General features: G+C 42.8%; 1 protein-coding gene across 1 annotated transcript in view; it reads left to right on the top strand.

Annotated features, from left to right (window-relative positions):
• LOC309392909 (microsomal triglyceride transfer protein large subunit-like) overlaps positions 1 to 15,716 on the top strand; it is a 37,313-nt gene extending 21,597 nt beyond the window's left edge. Inside the window, exons 10-18 of the mRNA XM_081954500.1 lie at positions 2,134 to 2,241; positions 2,348 to 2,560; positions 3,926 to 4,140; positions 6,770 to 6,870; positions 8,276 to 8,397; positions 9,979 to 10,200; positions 10,393 to 10,517; positions 13,019 to 13,189; positions 15,548 to 15,716. Coding sequence (XP_081810626.1) covers positions 2,134 to 2,241; positions 2,348 to 2,560; positions 3,926 to 4,140; positions 6,770 to 6,870; positions 8,276 to 8,397; positions 9,979 to 10,200; positions 10,393 to 10,517; positions 13,019 to 13,189; positions 15,548 to 15,692 — 1,422 coding nt within the window. The 3' untranslated portion in view covers positions 15,693 to 15,716. The remainder of the gene's footprint in view (positions 1 to 2,133; positions 2,242 to 2,347; positions 2,561 to 3,925; positions 4,141 to 6,769; positions 6,871 to 8,275; positions 8,398 to 9,978; positions 10,201 to 10,392; positions 10,518 to 13,018; positions 13,190 to 15,547) is intronic.
• The last annotated feature ends 3,049 nt before the right edge of the window (positions 15,717 to 18,765 follow it).

Here is an 18,765-nt window from a genome sequence, read left to right as displayed (position 1 = left end):
ATCCTTCTGTTAACTTTCTCCAGACCAAACACATCTAACTCGTCAGATATCACTTTTACATCTCACACCATCCTGATCACCATGCCTTGTTCCATATTCTCCACTATGTCAGTGTTCAATCTGAAACAGGAGTCCCCAATTCCCGGGTTGCAGACTGGTACTGATCCATGGCGTGTTAGGAACCGGGATGCAAGAGTGAAGCTTCATCTGCACATATGAGTTCACTCACACACACACACCAGTTTGTGGAAAAAATGTTTTTTTACAGAACCAGTCCCTGATGCCCAAAAGGTTGGGGAGCACTAATCTGAAATATGGTGTCTAGCACAGATCCGTATTATAATCCAGACAAACACTTCTTGAATTTCATGTTGTTGGTTTTCTCCCAGTGTTTTGAGCTTGCCAAATTCATTACAAATTTTCACTCAGTTTTTACAATAACAGGTGCACTTTCAAGCTCCATGGCATATGCAACCTTTCCACACTTTCATCCAAATCATATACTATACTGTTGTGGCCCGCCAGTGGCCAGGACAGCTGGCAGCAGATTCGGACAGTGAGGAGGCTGTGGAGGAACATGGGCCAGTCCTGGAGTCTGGGGAAGGCTCCGATGGGGGCTCTGTGTCGGAGGCAGAGATGGGGCCAGGGCCATCTGACAGTTATCAGCTGCCTTCAGAGTCAGACATCAGTGAGACAGACGAACAGCTGGAGCCTGCTCCCAATGTGTGCACACGCAGAGTTGCCAGATGAAGGGAACAGCTAAAGAACAGGGGTCGACTTGGGAGTAAGGCCACAAGTAGACGATGAATGAATTTATTTCCTCCCAGAGGAAATAAAAGAGGAACGAAAGGGGAGTGGAGTTTGCAGGAAACAATTAGTTCGATTAATTGGCTCCTGACTCTCCACGCCATATAAGGTCTGTGACTGTAAATCCTCCCTTAAAAGACTTTGCTGGTTGTGAATGAGCAGAATTCACAGTAAATTAATAAAAGTGGTTTTTGTCAGGACCAGGAGTTTGCTTCATGCTCTTGGAAAACCTAGGTCAGAACATATACAACAGTGGCCCCCAAACCTTTTGGCACTAGGGACTGGTTTCATGGAAGACAATTTTCCCATGGAGTGGTGGGTGGGTGAAGAGTATGCAATCTAGATTCCATACATGTGCAGTTTACAGAAGGGTTTGCTCTTCCGCCGCTCACCTCCACCTGTGCTGCCCAGTTCTTAACAAGCCAAGGATCGGTACTGGTATGTGGCCTGGGAATTGGGGTCCACTGCTGTATAAAACAGTTGAATAGAACAGTTACAGTGTGGTCCACCTGAGATCTCCTGCCAGGTTGATCCCGAGTTATTTATGAGTACCTGTTGCCACAAAAGAGTCTTTCCGGACTATAAATATTCCTTTGAGCTCTTGGCAACTCCATGGATACATCCATGTACTTTTCTTAGCAGCCAGTCAGATTTGCCTTGCTCTGTTCTGGGATGTTTCAATGGTCCCTACAGCCTTTAATGTTCTGGTAGTCAACTATCCAAGTACTAATCAGGTTCAACCAGGGGTGAAATCTACTTACCTTCGCTACTGGTTCGCAAATGTGAGTGCTCGGGCAGAGCATCGAAAACGGATGTGATAACGTCCGGGTGGGTGGGCAGAGCCTGCCACCGAGTTGCCTGCAAAGGTAAGTAGAACAGCAAAGGGGGGGGGAATCCGCAGTGCCACGTGATTTAGATTAGGAGGGAAATCCTGCTTTCTAGCTAATCTAAATCATGCATCACAGTTGATCATTAGAAATACCAGCTTTTTTTACTACTGGTTCAGGTCAACTGGTCCAAAACAGTAGCATTTCACCCTGGATTCAACTGTGCTTAGGAGTTGGGAATCAAGTCAAGATTAGCAAGATGTTGCCAACTTGGGCATCTCTTCTTCTGGAAATTGACGTTCACACTATTGGAGGGCATCCGGACTGGAGAATTTTGGTACAGCAAGTATCATCATCTCGATCAAATGCTCAGTGCAAAAAAACCACACCCTTAAATTCTTAACAATTGTTCTACTCCTTTCAAGATGACAATCCTCTTTAATACACCCTTGAATGAAGAGATATCTACTGCCATGTCCTTCTTCTCTCTTTCTTATAGGACAGACTAAACAACAAAAAACTAAATAAAGCCACTTGGGAAACGGGAAGCATGATCATTGGCAGTCTCGTGGGCAAATTGTGTCAGATGAATCAATGTGACCTGGAGGTGAGTTGATACTGTATTCTCCTCCTTTCCACTTTGGATTGCCAATTTGAATTTTGACAGACGTCGCTTCTTTCGGTTTGTTCTTTCCCTCTCTCAAATAAACTAGGAAGTCAGACTTGCAAAGGAAGCCATCCTGAAAAAACTTCATGCCTCCAACACAGACTCAGTGAAGTTGATGCACTTGTCGTCTCTGCAAAGTACTCTCCTCCCAGAATTCATCCCCACCTTCCTGTATTATGCAGAGGAAGGCTCATCCACCATGTCAGCTGCAGCGGTAATAGCTCTAAAGAGATACAGTACAGAGCACATCACAAGCAAGGTATGGGTTAGGATGTCCTGTTGCTAAAATAAACCTTGCTGAGAATTAATCTTTAAAACCAGTGCTTTAATGAAACATTGCTGCTATTCTCTGCCAGGAAGTCCAGAAGCTATATACATTTATAATTTGATCATTTCTTGATTTGCATCAGAAATTAATCCCACCATTTCCACAGTACCTTCCATCTATGATTCTTCTTGACTGGACTTCTGACTGTTTCTCCTACTGGTTGAATCCAGAGACAGGTTACAAAAGATCAGCTTCCAGCTGCTAGCTGGGGTTATGAGAACAGCAGAGCCATAGATTTAAAGAGTCCCAGACTTTGAATAGTGAACTTAAAAGGTAAAGGTTCTCCTCACACATATGTGCTAGTTGTTCCCAACTGTAGGGGACGGTGCTCATCTCCGTTTCAAAGCCGAAAAGCCAGCACTGTCCAAATATGTCTCCGTGGTCATGTGGCCAGTATGACTAAATGCCGAAGGGGCACGGAACACTGTTATCTTCCCACCAAAGGTGGTCCCTATTTTTCTACTTGCATTTTTTACACGCTTTCAAACTGCTAGGTTGGTAGAAGCTGGGACAAGTAACGGGAGCTCACTCCATTACGTGGTGCTAGGGATTCGAACTGCCAATCTTTCGGATTGACAAGCTCAGCGTCTTAGCCACTGGGCCACCTTAGTGGCTAAGTGTACCTTAGTGAGTTTAAATGACACTGTTATTGTTCTGAATAAAGTATTTGACATAATCTTCTTCAGACATTAAACGTTCAGAAAATAGGTTTGCTAGAAATGGATAATGCATGGCCTCCATTGTGCCATTAACTGCATTTGAACCAGTCATAGGACTGTTTCTTTTTTCTTTTTACGACCCTGTATAATTCCTTGATTCAGGGTGGGGTCAGGGCAACTGGGTGGATCTGAGCGTTTACTGGCTGGATGCCCTTCCTGATACCTACACGGAGTTTACAGCAGATATTTTCTCTTTGCACGAGACAGAAACATATACTGCTATCTAGGATCAATCTCTCCCAAGCATCTTCACCATTAGGCCACCATGCCACTCAGTCATAGGACTGTTGATGTAGGGGAAATAGGAGGTAGGATGATTAGATATATTCATGCTTTGATTGAACCAAACTAAAAAGGGGATTTTAAAATATCTAATGATTAAATAATGCTCCCATTATCCCTTGCCCTTTTCCACATAGATCTGGTAGAAACAGGAGTTTAACAATATCTTGAAATGTAGAAAACCAGCATGTCAAGGATGTAAGCTCATTTGAATGGAAGACAAGTTGCCATTCAAATCAAGTTATTATCATTGCACTAAAAACACCTATGGTTTGTGTCTGCTTTCTGGCACCAGGTTAAAAAGGCAATGAGACGCATTTTCCATCAAGTTCAGAGAAAGTATCAAAAAAATTCAAGGTTGGCAGCTGCAGAAATCCTCTTGGATAACAGTCCCTCGCACACGGACTTCATCAATATCCTATTGGCCAGCAGAGAACTTTCACCAGAAATGCAAAGATTTATATTGTCCAAAATTCTAGGCATTATATCTTCTGATAACCACCCAACCAGGTAAACTATACTGAATGTCATTACATAAAATTATATCTAATATTACCTCTCCAGGACAACCAGTGTTGTTTCTTTTCAACTGTTCTTTCAATCTCTTAAATAACACTCAATAAAACTTCTTATGGATAATTCCGCTGCCTAGATAAAATCTCATATGAATCAACCTTATGTTAGGCCAGTGATGGCTAACCTTTTTTGGCTTGGGTGCTGAAAGCGCGCACCCGTGTGCCCACACCCATAATTCAATCCCCCCATGCCCCTCACATGACCCCCCCGGTCCCGTTTTGGGCCTAGCAGGCCTCCAGAGGCTGGAAACGGCCCATAGGTAGGTCCGGTAAGCCTATTTTTTGCCCTCCCCAGGCTTCAGAGGCTTTCCTGAAGCCTGGGGAGGGGGAAAACGGCCTCCCCTGGCCCTCCGGAGGCCCTTTGAAGGCTGAAAATCAGTTGGCCGGCGCACCCATGTGCACTGCAGCTGACCTAGGGCAACGGCTTGCGTGCCCTCAGAGATGGCTCCGCATGCCACCTGTTGCAGGTGTGCCATAGGTTCGCCATCACGGTGTTATATCTTTGATCAACTAGCTCAGTGGCATATTTTCTACATCACTGCTGACAACTATTCTTTGAGCTGGTAGAAATGTTTGCTGTTTTCTTAGAGTGTGAGATTTAGACTTGCAAAGCAAATATTCATTTAGAACTCAGGTTCTAAGGTTCTCTGATCTCTATTGAGATATTCTAGTACGGGTAGTCCTCATCTTACAGCAGCTCATTTAGTGACCATTTGAAGTTACAAAAAAAGTGACTCGTGACTATTTTTTCACACTTATGACTATTGCAGCATCCCCATGGTCATGTGATCAAAATTCAGACACTTGGCAACAGACTCGTAAGTCTGTTTGTTTGCGACATTTGCAGTGTCCCGTGGTCATGTGATCACCTTTTGTGACCTTCTAACAAGCAAAGTCAACGAGGAAGCCAGAGTCACTTAACAACCATGTTACTAACTTAACAACTGCAGTAATTCATTTAACAAATGTGGCAAGGTTGCAAAATGGCACAAAATTCACTTCACAATTCTTACTTAGCAACAGAAATTTCAGGCTCAGTTGTGGTCAGTTACAGGACTACCTGTAACTCCCATAGTTCCACTCCCCTTGGCTCCACCATGACCAGCAGACTGATGTTACAAAGAAAGTCAGAAAAATACAGTGAATAAAAACTCAAGCTAAAAAAAACCCCTCATCATAAAAGATAAATACCGTATTTTTCGGACTATAAGACGCACCGGTGTATAAGGAACACCAAGATTTCAAAGAGGTAAGTAAGAAAAAAAGTTTTTGTCCTCCCCAGCCCACAGGCGCACTCTGCAAGCTTCAGCAGAGCTGGGGGAAGGCAAAAACGCCCCTGTTTTTGTGAAAAACAGGCGGAAAACGGCCCATTTTTTGCCAAAACTGAGGTGTTTTTGCCTTCCCCCAGCCCTGCTGAAGCCTGCAGAGTGCTGCTGGGGGCTGGGGAAAGGCAAAAACGCCTCCTTTTTGGCAACAAAGGGACAAAAACTGGGCTATTTTTCACAAAAATGGCATGTGGGGGCGGGGCTTCAGGAGGCCAAAAATGGCTGTATTCAGTGTATAAGACACACCACGCTCTTTTGGGGGGGAGGTGCATCTTATACTCCAAAAAATATGGTAGTATCAAATAAATATATTATCTAGTACAATGAGAATGATATAGCCAAACAGAACCTTCTTTCATAAAAAAATATATAGAAATCAGGGTTTAGGGCCGTGATGGCGAACCTATGGCACGTGTGCCACAAGTGGCACGCGGAGCCATTTGTCAGGGCACGCGAGGCGCTGCCCTGTCAGCTGGCCAGCGCGCATGCGCGCGCTGGCCAGCTGAGTTCACCTTTTTTAAAGCTATTTTTCGCCTTCCCCAGGCTCCAGAGGCTTTATAGAAGCCTGGGGAGGGCGAAAAGAGCCTCCCCCGCCCCCCGGAGGCTTCAGGGACCGTCCGAGGCTTCCCTGATGCCTTCGAGGGTGGTTTTAAGCGCTCCGAAGGCTTCAGGGACTGTCCGAGGCTTCCCTGATGCCTTTGGAGTGCTTAAAACGACCCTCCGAGCAACCCGGAAGTCACCTCCGGTTTGCTCGGAGGGTGGTTTTAAGCGCTCCGAAGGCTTCAGGGACCGTCCGAGGCTTCTCTGATGCCTTCGGAGCGCTTAAAACGACCCTCCGAGCAACCCGGAAGTCACTTTAAGCGCTCCGAAGGCTTCAGGGAAGCCTACGGACAGTCCCTGAAGCCTCCGGAGGGCCTCCGGGGGGTCGGGGGAGGCTCTTTTCGCCCTCCCCAGGCTCCTATAAAGCCCCTGGAGCCTGGGGAGGGCAAAAAAAATGTAAAAATGGGGGGGTGTCGCGCGTTGCATTATGGGTGCGGCACGCCCGCACTCAACCCCCCCGCGCTCCCCCCACTTGTGGCACGCGAGCCAAAAAAAGGTTCGCCATCACTGGTTTAGGGGATAGATCATTTTAGCAAAATATTAAAAAGTGCAACTGGTCTTTTTTTTTTTTTTTACATTGTCTGCGGGAGTTCATCCATGACTTCTTTCATTTTTTCTCCACCTCTCCTTTTGATCCAGGCAGCTGATCAAAGATGTCTTGAAGGATCCAAAGATAAATAATTACCACTACTTCTCACCCAAAGATGGCAAATCCATCACTTTCTCAGGATTATTAGCAGGTGAATAATGTGGTACTATTTAATCATGTCTCCAAAAAAAGAGGGAAAATCCCTTTGATATTCAAAAATATCTATGGAGGCCTCCTGTATCAATGTGGTAAAAAGTGCTCTAACACAAACCACTAAGCACAATAACACTTCAAGAATATGAAATAAAGTAAGGATTTCTTTTAAGTATTGATGATTTCATGGAACATGTTTGGGTAATTTTCTTAGCAATTAAATAAAAGTTTATCTTGCCATTATTCCTTCCAATTTTTTTTGCAACCCAATGTAGCCTAAACTTGGAACTTTCTGATACTCTCCCTCCCAAGTATTAATCAAGCCTCAGCATGCTTAGATCCATCCATCCACCCATCCATTTTCTTTCTTTCTTTCTTTCTTTCTTTCTTTCTTTCTTTCTTTCTTTCTTTCTTTCTTTCTTCTTTCTTTCTTTCTTTCTTTTTCTTTCTTTCTTTCTATCATCCATCCATTCATCTATCCATCCATCAATATCTATCTCTCTATCTCTATCTATCTATCTATCTATCTATCTATCTATCTATCTATCTATCTATCTATCTATCTATCATCTATTTATCATCCATTCATCAATCCATCCATCATTATCTATCATCTATCTATCTATCTATCTATCTATCTATCTATCTATCTATCTATCTATCTATCTATCTATCTCTATTTATCTCTATCTTCATCATTATCTTTCTATCATGTCTCTCTCTCTCTTTCTGTGTGTGTGTGTTTCTTTCTCTCACAATGAATATGTTACATGCCATATCCCAAATAGTATTTGACCTTCAGAAAGGCAATTTTATCCCTGAGTGTACTGCTATGGTTATTATGAAATAAAATAACCACAGCAAATACATTTTAAATATGCAGCCCCCTCTCACTAGATTTCACTATTCAGAAATCCTAAATAGTACTTTTATGCAAAATCACTTCCAAAGTGAGAGAGACTTTGATATTATACTTGAGATGGATTCCCATGTCTGCATTCATCGTTCAACCGTAGGGTTTCAGTGCTCTAGTAAAACACTTTGCCGTGGGCTGCACATAACCAGAACCCCTTTTCTCAAATTTCACTGCTCCCATCAATCCTTCACGCATTCTAGAGAGATAGAACTTATAAAAGATAGACACATCTACAAATACTCTTTTTTTAAAAAAATCCACTCACTATTTGACATCATGGTGCCATTTTCCACACTACTGCTGTTTTCAGGTGTCTAAAATAGTAAAAGAATGGTCGCTGGTGTCAAAAATGTGTTTTTTCCTACACTACAACATGTACATCCTATGTGGTTCTCCCTTTAGAAAAGCTTTGGAAAAAGTGATGGAGTTGTATAAGGCCTCACAGCAGCCTTCATATTCATTACTGTCTCCTTTTCCTCCCCTTTAGCCACTGAAGATGCATCTTCTACTTTTGGTGTGGAACACTTATTCTCAGATTTTGGTTTACTTCAAAAGAGCACCACTAATGTTGATCTTGAAAGTCATGGCCACCGGATCCAAGCAGCTCAGGTCTGATGGTTTATGTAGTTGATCAAAGTCTCTCCTGCTATTCAAGACAATTCTGAAGGCTTCTGCTAGCTACCATCACCTTCTGGCAGCTCTTTAAGTGTCCCATTAAATTTCGACCAGATATATTTCTATCCATAAAGTCATTTCAAGTCTTCTCAGAATGCCCTGAATGATTGTCCATACTCACCAACTAGGAACCAGATGGATAATTGATTGCCTACATATCATCCAAGTGCTTTAAAATTGTGTTGTTATTTTTAATCACAATTGATTGCATTTTAAAGTGCTTCACTAGCTATGGAACAGTGATGCAGATTTTGTTTTCAAGCCAATTTACATTGGTCCAAGTGGCGTATTGAGGATGATATTGTAGAAGTAGACTGGAACAATGTGCATTTTTGATCATATTAAATATCATAATTTAGTGGCAATGTTTGTACTCCTGATCTGGCACTTGTCTTGGGTCTATCTTCCTTATTTTGGAGCCTTCCAAATATTTTCGGCTCCTTCTTTTTATGAACTCTACTCACCATGGTGAATAGTCCTAGATGATGGAAGTTGAAATCCAATGTGTCTAGATCAAGGTTCTCCAAACTTGGCAACTTGAAGACTTGTGGACTTCAATTTCCAGAATTCCTGAGCCAGCCATGCTAGCTGGGAATTCTGTGAGTTGAAGTCCACAAGTCATAAAATCCACAAGTCTACAAGTTTGGAGACACCTGGTCTAGACAATAGCTGTTTGAAAAAAGATACTCTTGTTTACTACCAAAGCCTTTCATATGCTTGAGTCATCAGTAGTTTCACTTCTAGCGGGGAAAAGCTAGCAGGCATCAGCAGAAGACCTAAATGGCCTTTAATGGGTTTACCTGGTAGAAATTTGGAAACAGAGATTACACAACCTTTAAAAGCATACCAAAATATAAATAGAAAAAAACCTGTGCATCAGAGCTATGGTGGCGCAGTGGTTAGAATGCAGTACTGCAGGCTACTTCTGCTGACCGCCAGCTACCTGCAATTTGGCAGTTTAAATCTCGCTAGGCTCAAGGTTGACTCAGCCTTTCATTCTTTCGAGGTCAGTAAAATGAGGACCCAAATTGTTGGAACCAGATATGCTGAGTGTGTAAACCTCTTAGAGAGGGCTGTAAAGCATTATGATGCGGTATATAAATCTAATAGGGATGCAGTGGCTCAGTAGCTAAGACACTGAGCTTGTTGATCAGAAAGGTCAGCAGTTCGGTGGTTTGAATCCTGAGTGCCGCGTAACAGAGTGAGCTCCTGTTACATGTCCCAGCTTTTGCCTAGCAGTTCAAAAGCATGTAAAAATGCAAGTAGAAAAATAGAAACCACCTTTGGTGGGAAAGTAACAGTGTTCCGTGCGCCATCGGCATTTAGTCATGCCGGCCACATGACAATGGAGACGCCTTTGGACAGCGCCTGGATCTTTGGCTTTGAAACGGAGATGAGCACTGCCCCCTAGAGTCAGGAACGACTAGCACACATGTGCAAGGGGAACCTTTACCTTTACCTATATAAGTCTAAGTGCTATTGCTATCACACTTTATTTTTCTGTGCATCCTGCAGGTGGTTGTTGAAGCAAAAGGACTTGAAGGATTGTTGGGTGGAGATCCAACTGAGGAACAGGTGGACTTTATAGCTGGCATGTCTGCCATTTTGCTTGACGTCCCATTGCGGCCAGTGATCTTCTTTGATGGATATTCAGATCTAATGTCAAAAATGTTTATGAGCTCAGGAGAGCCTATGAACGTGGTCAAAGGGAACGTGCTGTTGGTGGATCATCAACAGGTATTAGTCCTATAGGATATTTATGACAACTCTAAAAATTTTATGTGATTAAGAATAGGCTACTTTGGAGATTTTTGTATCTGTACTTGGAAGTAAGACCCATTGAACTTAGATTTATTTTGGAATGGCTCTATACCTTTAGTGATTGCACTGACTATGTAAGGCGACAGTAACAGGATGTTATTGCTCCAGGCAGTTCCACTTCAATCTGGGTTGCAAGCTGTGATTACTCTTCAAGCTGGACTGGGCTTAGATATTTCAGCTGATGTCAACTTGAATATGTGGGACCAGGAATTCAATACAAGTATTAAATCAAGGTATGTGAATAGGTACCAATTTCACCTCTAAACAGTGAGAATGCAATGGAATGGAATGGAATAGGAATAGAATAGAACAGAATAGAACAGAACATAATAGAACAGAACATAATAGAACAGAACAGAAAATTATATTTGGCCAAATGTGATTGGACACACACGAATTTGTCTCCGGTGCAGAAGCTTTCAGTGTACATGCAAAACAACAAAGTAATAATAAGGATAATAACAAAGAATATTAATCATAATATGCTGAGGTGGCGCAGTGGTTAGAGTGCAATACTGCAGGCTACTTCAGCTGACTGCTAGCTGCAGTTCAACAGTTCAAATCTCACCAGCTCAAGATTGATTCAGCCTTTCATCCTTCCGAGGTGGGTACAATGAGGACCCAGTGTATTGGGGGCAATATGCTGACTCTGTAAACTGCTTAGAGAGGGCTGTAAAGCACTATGAAGTGGTATATAAGTCTAAGTGCTATTGCTATTGCTAATAGTGATATCAAAAGAGAAGTGGAATAGATGAGAAGGATAAAAGCCATACAACTAACCTATATGGGTAAATATTCTTCATCATAAGACAGTACTGTGGGAATAAAGAGTTCAGTAGAGTGATGGCACGAGGAAAAAAACTTATCTCTGTTGTTTTGGCATGCGATGCTCTGTTGAAGTGTCCCGAAGGGAGGAGTTGAAAGTTTATTAGGCAAAGTTCATGCAAGTTATTTGGCAAAGTGTATGAAACCAAGCCTTGATACTGTATCCACTCATGAAAACCTATAGGAGGGATATTCTGTTCTCCGGTTATGCTTATTACATAGTCATTGATAGCAATTTGTTCAAATGGCTGGCCACTGCTGAGATACCATTATTTATTATGGAAGTTTTCACCAATATGGTGCCCTTTGGATGACCTACACCTGTGCTCTAAGAATTCCTGCTGAAGAAAAAACCCAAGCAAATCAGAACTCTGAGGTTAAGGTCTTCCTTAAAGAACTTCTTTATTGGATACATCATATTGGCACAATCAAATGCAAAACAAACTCTACTGTAAATGTTTCCCGCGGTTTTGGTATAATTAAATTAGGAAATAACTCCCTCCCCAAAAGTTACAGGTCACATTGGCCGATTAGATTAATTGGCAGGCTCTCCAGACACTCCTCCCCAGCTCTATCCAGCACCTGTATCTTGTCTTTTTATGTACACTTGAGAGTATATGCATCAAAGACAAATTCCTTGTGTGTCCAATCACACTTGGCTAATAAAGAATTCTATTCTATTCTGTAGAGATGACCTTGGTTCTCACGAGAAAACTCTGTATTTTGACTGGCCACGCATTTCATCCTCCTTTCCCTTCCCCACTTTGTGTAGCAACTAAGGAATAGAAAAATGGCTTCTGCCAGGTTCGATTCGAAGTTGACACCATGTTTGTATGGGATCTGGAAACCTTTGTCCAACAAATGGGGAAATGTACAGGGTGTTTAATGTCATGCCAAGGAAAATCTACCATTCAACAACGTAGACAGCTATGAGGCCCATTATTTTTTTGGCTTTTTTAAACTGCTTCTTCTCCAGATTTATATTCAAATCGATCCAATTTAGGTAATTTGTGTCATACAAACAATCTTGTTGCAACAGTAAATGTGGATGGCTTTACAGGATTGGCCAGATCAGAGTCACCATTTCTCTGAATATCAATTGCTGGGTGACAATAAGACTGATGCCCTCATGTTCTGCTTGGTGATCTCCAATTGGCCATTATGGGAGATAAAAAGTAAAAGGAGTCTCTGTTACTCTGCTAGTAATTGCTGATTATAGGGGATAGTGCTCATTTCCATTTCAAGGTCATTGAGCCTGCACTGTCTGAAGACATTTCCGTGGCCGTGTGGCTAGGATGACACCACGAGCACTGTTACTTTCCCACTGCAGTGCTACCTATTTATCTACCCGCATTTTTATGCTTTCGAACTGCTAAGTTCCGCAGCTAATGAGCAGAGGTGGTACAGTGGTTAGAATGCAGTACTGCAGGCTACTTCTGCTGATCACTGGCTGCCAGCAGTTTGGCAGATCAAATCTCACCAGGCTAAAGGTTAATTCAGCCTTCCATCCTTCCGAGGTGGGCAAAATGAGGACCCAGATTGTTGGGGGCAATAGGCTGTAACTCGCTTAGAGAGGGCTGTAAAGCACTACGGAGCAGCATATAAGTCTGCTATTGCTAAGTGCTAAGTAGGCAGGAGCTGGGGTGAAAACAGGAATTCACGTTGTCCCATGGCGCTCAGGTTGCAAACCTGGGCTGCCAGTTTTCCAGAATGACAAGCCCAGTGTCTTAACCACTGAGCCACCACACTGCCCCATTATGGGAAATACCACATTGATGTTTACTCTGATCCAGCAGGAATCTTCTTACATTTCTGTAGAATAGAAAGCAAATTAAAAAATAAAAAAAAGAAAAAGAAAAAGTGTCCCACTGGTGTCAGTATTGACCTGTTCTCTCTCTCCCCAATGCAGAGCTGCACTGACTGTTGATTTCCAAGCAGAAGTGGATACTTCCTTCTTTAAAGCCACTCTCAAAAGCCAATCAGACATAGAAATGGGCACAAATGTGAACATTCTTGCAAGGCTTTCTTTGGGCCCCATGTCCATGTGTCTGCAGCTTGCAAAGCAACCAGTCTCTTACAGGTAAACTAGATATACATTTTAAGCCAAGGCACTATGGCCGTGATGACAAACCTATGGCACACGTGCCACAGGTGGCACACAGAGCCATATCTGCTGGCACGCGAGCCGTCAGCTCCAGCGCGCATGCATATGACAGCCAGCTGATTTTCAGCCTTCTGGAGGGCCGGGGGAGGCTGTTTTCACCTCCCCAGGTTTTAGGAAAGCCTCCGGAGCCTGCAGAAGGCAGAAACGGCCTCCCCCGGCCGCCCGGAGGAAATACCAAGCTCAGCTTGGAGGCGAGCAATGCAGCAAGCCTGGGGGTTTGTGCGTGCATGTGCATGTGGGGCAGTGGTGGGTTTCAAATTTTTTTAGAACCTCTTCTGTAGGTGTGGCCTGCTTTGTGGGAGTGGCTTGCCCGCCATGTGACTGGGTGGGAGTGGCTTGCCGGCCATGTGACCAGGTGGGAGTGGCTTGCTGGGCATATGACCAGGTGGGAGTGGCTTGCCAGCCATGTGACTGGGTGGGCGTGGCCAACCTGTAAAATGTGGTGAAACTCACTTAACAACGCTCTTGCTTAGCAACTAAAATGTTGGCTCAGAAATTCTGGCACTTGAAGCAGGCAAGTCTTAAAGCTGTCAAGTTACAAGACCCTTGCACCCCTAACCCTTTAGAAAAAAAAACCCAGGGGTGTTCAAACTTGACAGCTTTAAGACTTTAAGGTTTAAATAGGACTCTTAGAGGCAGGCGGGGCGATTGGTGAGCCAGCCAATCAGTGAGCGGCGGGCGGGGCAAGTGTGGTGCAGACGGGCGGGGGGAGGGAGCTGGAACCGGTTCTAAACGGCACTGTAGATTTGTGGAACCTCTTCTATAGAAGAGGTTAGAACTGGCAGGAACCCACCCCTGATGTGGGGGTGCGCTTTTCATTTTGATTACCGGCATGTGCATGTGCTATCGCATGCGTGTGCTTGCATTTTTGGCATCCAACAAAAAAAAGGCTAGCCATCACTGCACTATGGAGTCCAAAACTATAAATAATCTTAAACATTGCTATGAGTACTGCTTTATTTTGCTTTAAAAGTAATCTCCTAAGTAATCATGGCCTTTCCACTATGAGCATTGCAGCATGTGCTGTTCCTGAATGTAACCATAGATCAGCTGAAGCATGCGCTGTTTATCCCAGCTGCCAGAAAATTAAACAAGGACTAGCACATGTATGGATCACTGCAGATCAAACTTATAAACAGATTCAGTTCAGATGCCAAACAACTTGGTTTTGTTGATGATGTAAATTTCAAGTTTACAGTATCAAAAAAAAAAAAAAAACCGATAAAATTTTAATCCAAATGGCTAATGAGGGGTCTGATTTTCTTGCAGACGTTTCATTATCCAAACTAGGTAACATCATCAGTGCTAGTAAGGAGTGGGCTTTGCTCTTAGTTTATATTCTAGTGACTTGCCCTGACAAGTGTTAGTGAGGGTGATCTTGGAGGATCTTTGTTTGGGGGGGGGGGTGTATAAATAAATAAATAAATAAACACCAAAACACCTCCCCACCAGCAATCAGAATCCAGATGAGCATAGATTAAGTTCAAGATTAACATCAGACCAACAATCAAGAAGTAAACAATCAAGGAACTGTCATACAAGGTAAACAGGAAACAGTTCAACCAAAGAATTTCCAAGACCCACCAACACTGACAGGGCAAGTCACTAGAATATAAATTTAGAGCAAAACCTACTCCTTACTAGCACTGGTGATGCTAATTTTACATACATAGGATAGTTTCCAGAAAAAAACATAGCAGATGCTACGTATTGTTGTTGTTGTTGTTAGTCATGAAGTCATGTCCGACCCATCACATTGTCCACTCCATGGACAATGTTACTCCAGGTCTTCCTGTCTTCTACCATCCTCTGGAGTCCACTTAAGCTCCACACCGACTGTTTCAGTGATTTCATCCAGCCACCTCATTCTCTGTCGTCCCCTTCTTCTTTTGCCCTAAATCGTTCCCAGCATTAGGCTCTTCTCCAGTGAGTCCTTCCTTCTCATTAGGTGGCCAAAGTATTTCACTTTCCTCTTCAGGATCTGGCCTTCTAAAGAGCAGTCCTCTAGGACTGACCAGCTTGATCACCTTGCAGTCCAAGGGATTTGCAGGAGTCTTCTCCAGCACCAGAGTTCAAAGGCCTCTGTTCTTTGGCGCTCAGCCTTGCTTATGGTCCAACTTTCAAAACCATACACTGCAACTGGGAAAATCATAGCCTTGACTATACGCACTATTGTTGGCAGGGTGATGTCTCTGCTTTTTAGTATGCTGTCTAGATGCTACATATTAGATGAGATTTATTTTATGTATGTTTCACTTTTTTTCCTCCTTGCAGGGAAAAGTTCTTCATCTCTGAATTATCTGCAAACTATAGCACTCAAGTTCGCAAAGGGAGACGGGGTACGATGCCTGGGCATGGATTTCCTTTCTACAGAGCCAACTCTGACATGTGTAGAGTCCTGCTCGCAGGAAAAATGTAATAAAAGCAGCGTTGTTTTGTTGTATCACTGGCTTGCTGATCCTTTCCCCACTTTTCATATCTGATCTACATTGTAGTTTTAAAAGGGGGAATCCAGAGCCTTGTCTTTAACAGGGAGGGTAAGACAAAGCCAAATATCTGGTAATTTCCATCCTTTCAAAACAGCATAGCCTCACACAGCTTGATTGGATAAATGTGCACTTTGTGCATGCTCCATACTACCATTTCCCACTGTTTCTATTTCACTTTCTTCTGGCCTTTGGCAAGGGTGAAAGAGCCCATATTTTACAGACATTTGGCATTTTTAGTTAAAACACTTCAAGTGAGAAAAACCTATTTCTGAAACCCCAAAGGGGCACAACTAGGCTTAAAGTTTTGATTACCATATTTTCCAAAGTATAAGATGCACCCTTTCCCCCCCCTAAAAGAGGGCGAAAATTTGGGTGCGTCTTATACACTGAATGTAGCCCCAACCCTTTGGCCTCTGCCTCCCAGCAATTTACCTCTTTGCAGCAAAGTGGGGGGGGGGGGCTTGCACAAACTTCAATAAGCTATAGCAATCCCTGCAGCCTGAAACAGCTGATGATTGGGAGAAATTGAAAGTGAAACTTGCTGTTTGCTCCAAGAGGCAGAGGCAGATTTTTTTTTCTTGCGCTAATCTGGCTGTTTACTGCAAGGAGGTAAGTCAACAACTATACATGCCTATAGAATGTTCAAATTATTAGACTTATTTTTTAAAGACTGTTTTATTATTATTCTAGACAACAAAATGAAGCTTTTTAAAATAAATGCTTGATCTGAAGAGGCCCAGTGCTATTGTTTTAAAAAGTGCTATTCTTTTAAATAACAGAGAATAACTATACTTCCAGAAAGCACATCAATTTTAACAGCATCTGTACAAGTATACTCTGAAATATAACACTACAAACAGTGATATTGTCTGTACTGTTTGTTGCAAGGAGGCAAATTGCTGGGAGGCAGAGGCAGATTTTTTCCCTTGTTTTCCTCCCCAAAATCGAGGTGTCTTATACTTTGGAGCATCTTACACTCCGAAAAATATGGTAAGTATGACAATTCTTCCATTTTCATCCAAATGCAGAGAAATTAACATAGGTGGAAGCCTCAAGGAATCCTAGAGCAAAGTCTGAATCCATGCCTTCTAGATATATGTTCATAATATTGGTATTCTAATTCCTTTTAAAAACATTGTAGTGAATTCATTATTTCTCAGTGGAAATCACACTCCCAAGATGAGACAACCATTAGGTCAGATGGTTTTGAATTCAGGAAGATAATTCCTCCAGTAGCTGAGTCATAATGCTACTGAAATGCCACATTTCAAAGTGAGACCAAATATTGTCTTCATGTTTGGTTCTCCACCATGGGAAGTAGAATACTGGACTGGATTTTTTCCCCATCAATCTAAATTTTATAGATCAGGGGTGTCAAGCTCCTGGCCCATGGGCCGGAACCAGCCCATGGGGTGCTTAAATTTGGCCTGCGGGAACAGCCTAGAAATAGCAATGGACCAGCCCCCAATGCCTTTGGCAGCCAAAACGGGGCATGGGACGCCTCCTACAACACTCCCCTCGTGTCCTGTTTTGACCAGCAGATTGCTGCAGGCTGTCTGGGCTGAAAATGGGGCACGGGGGGCACACAGGACCCCTTGCGCCCCATTTTGGCTGCTGGAGGCACCACAGGCCGGTCCTTTGCTATTTCCAGGCCGCCTCCACAGGCCAGATTTAAGCATCAGCGGACTAGACACCCCATTCTATACCCTTGTTCAACCTGTCTTTCCAGGGCTACTTCCCATTAATCAGTTGCATATGGATGGAAGACTCTTCATTTAGAATAAAGAATCTCTGCTTCTTTTGAATTTTTAGTGGTGGTGATGTCTCCCCCACCTCAACAAATACTTGAGGGCACTTCATGAGGTCTATCCAAGCTTCGCCATTATTTCACAGCTTGTGATATGTACCATACAAATTCCAAAACTATATAATCCCTATATAGTTTAGCTTTAGGCAGATCCTCCCATGCCTCCTAAATCAAACATAAATGGCCCTACATCAATGATCATTCAGCCACATTGAATTATTCATAGATTGTATTCCTTCTTTTTATAAAGAAAACATCAGTCCTTTATGAATTGCCCATTTTTTTCAGAGTTAATGCCTCTCTTCTCACCCCCCCAGCCCCCAAATAATAAAAATAATAATAATACATACATTAAAAATCCAAATCTCATATTTACAAAACTCTTACACACGGTAATATTCATCAATAATATTCACCAAGTTTATAACTGTTCAATTATTGGATTTGTTTGATAGCATTCCCCTGAATGGAAGCCAGAGACAAAGAATCTATCTTTAATTAAACATTTGAACTGGACTCTTCTGCATATTTTCATGTCAGTTGAGATTTTCTCTCCCTGGTAACTGTGATATAAATGGACAATTGTCTTTTATATAATGAAAAGGGGCTATTGGAGAGGGTGGAGGAAGATAAACATTTTCTTCATATTAAGATAAAGGTTCCCCTCGCGCATATTGCTTAGTCGTTCCCGACTCTAGAAGGCAGTGCTCATCTCAGTCTCAAAGCCAAAGTGCCAGCATTATCTGTAGACGTCTCCATGGTCATGTGGTCGGCATGACTAAACATCGAAGGTGCATAGAACACTGTTACCTTCCCACCAAAGTGGTCCCTATTTTTCTACATGCATTCTTAATGTGCTTTCGAACTGCTAGGTTGGCAGAAGCTGGGACAAGTAACATGAGTTCACTCCGTTACGTAGTGTTAGGGATTTGAACTGCCAAGCTGCCAACCTTTCTGATCAGCAAGCACAGCGTTTTAGTCACTGATCCACCCTTTGTTCATATTATAGCAATGCAATTCAAACTAATATTTTCTTTGCCCAGAGATCTCCAAAGGGTTGAGGGAACATGAAGGTATAATCTTTCACTTCGATTTTGCAACACACTTCACAATGCTTAGTACTATTTTGAGAAACAGGTCTCTGGATAATGTCCAAAGGGTTTAAAAATAATAATAAACGGGAGGTGGGGGCACAA

The sequence above is a fragment of the Natrix helvetica genome (assembly GCF_964273705.1).
Source record: "Natrix helvetica genome assembly, chromosome: 5".
Lineage (NCBI taxonomy): Eukaryota > Metazoa > Chordata > Lepidosauria > Squamata > Natricidae > Natrix > Natrix helvetica.
Note: the sequence above shows the minus strand (reverse complement) of the source record. Positions and strands in the feature narration are given on the sequence as shown.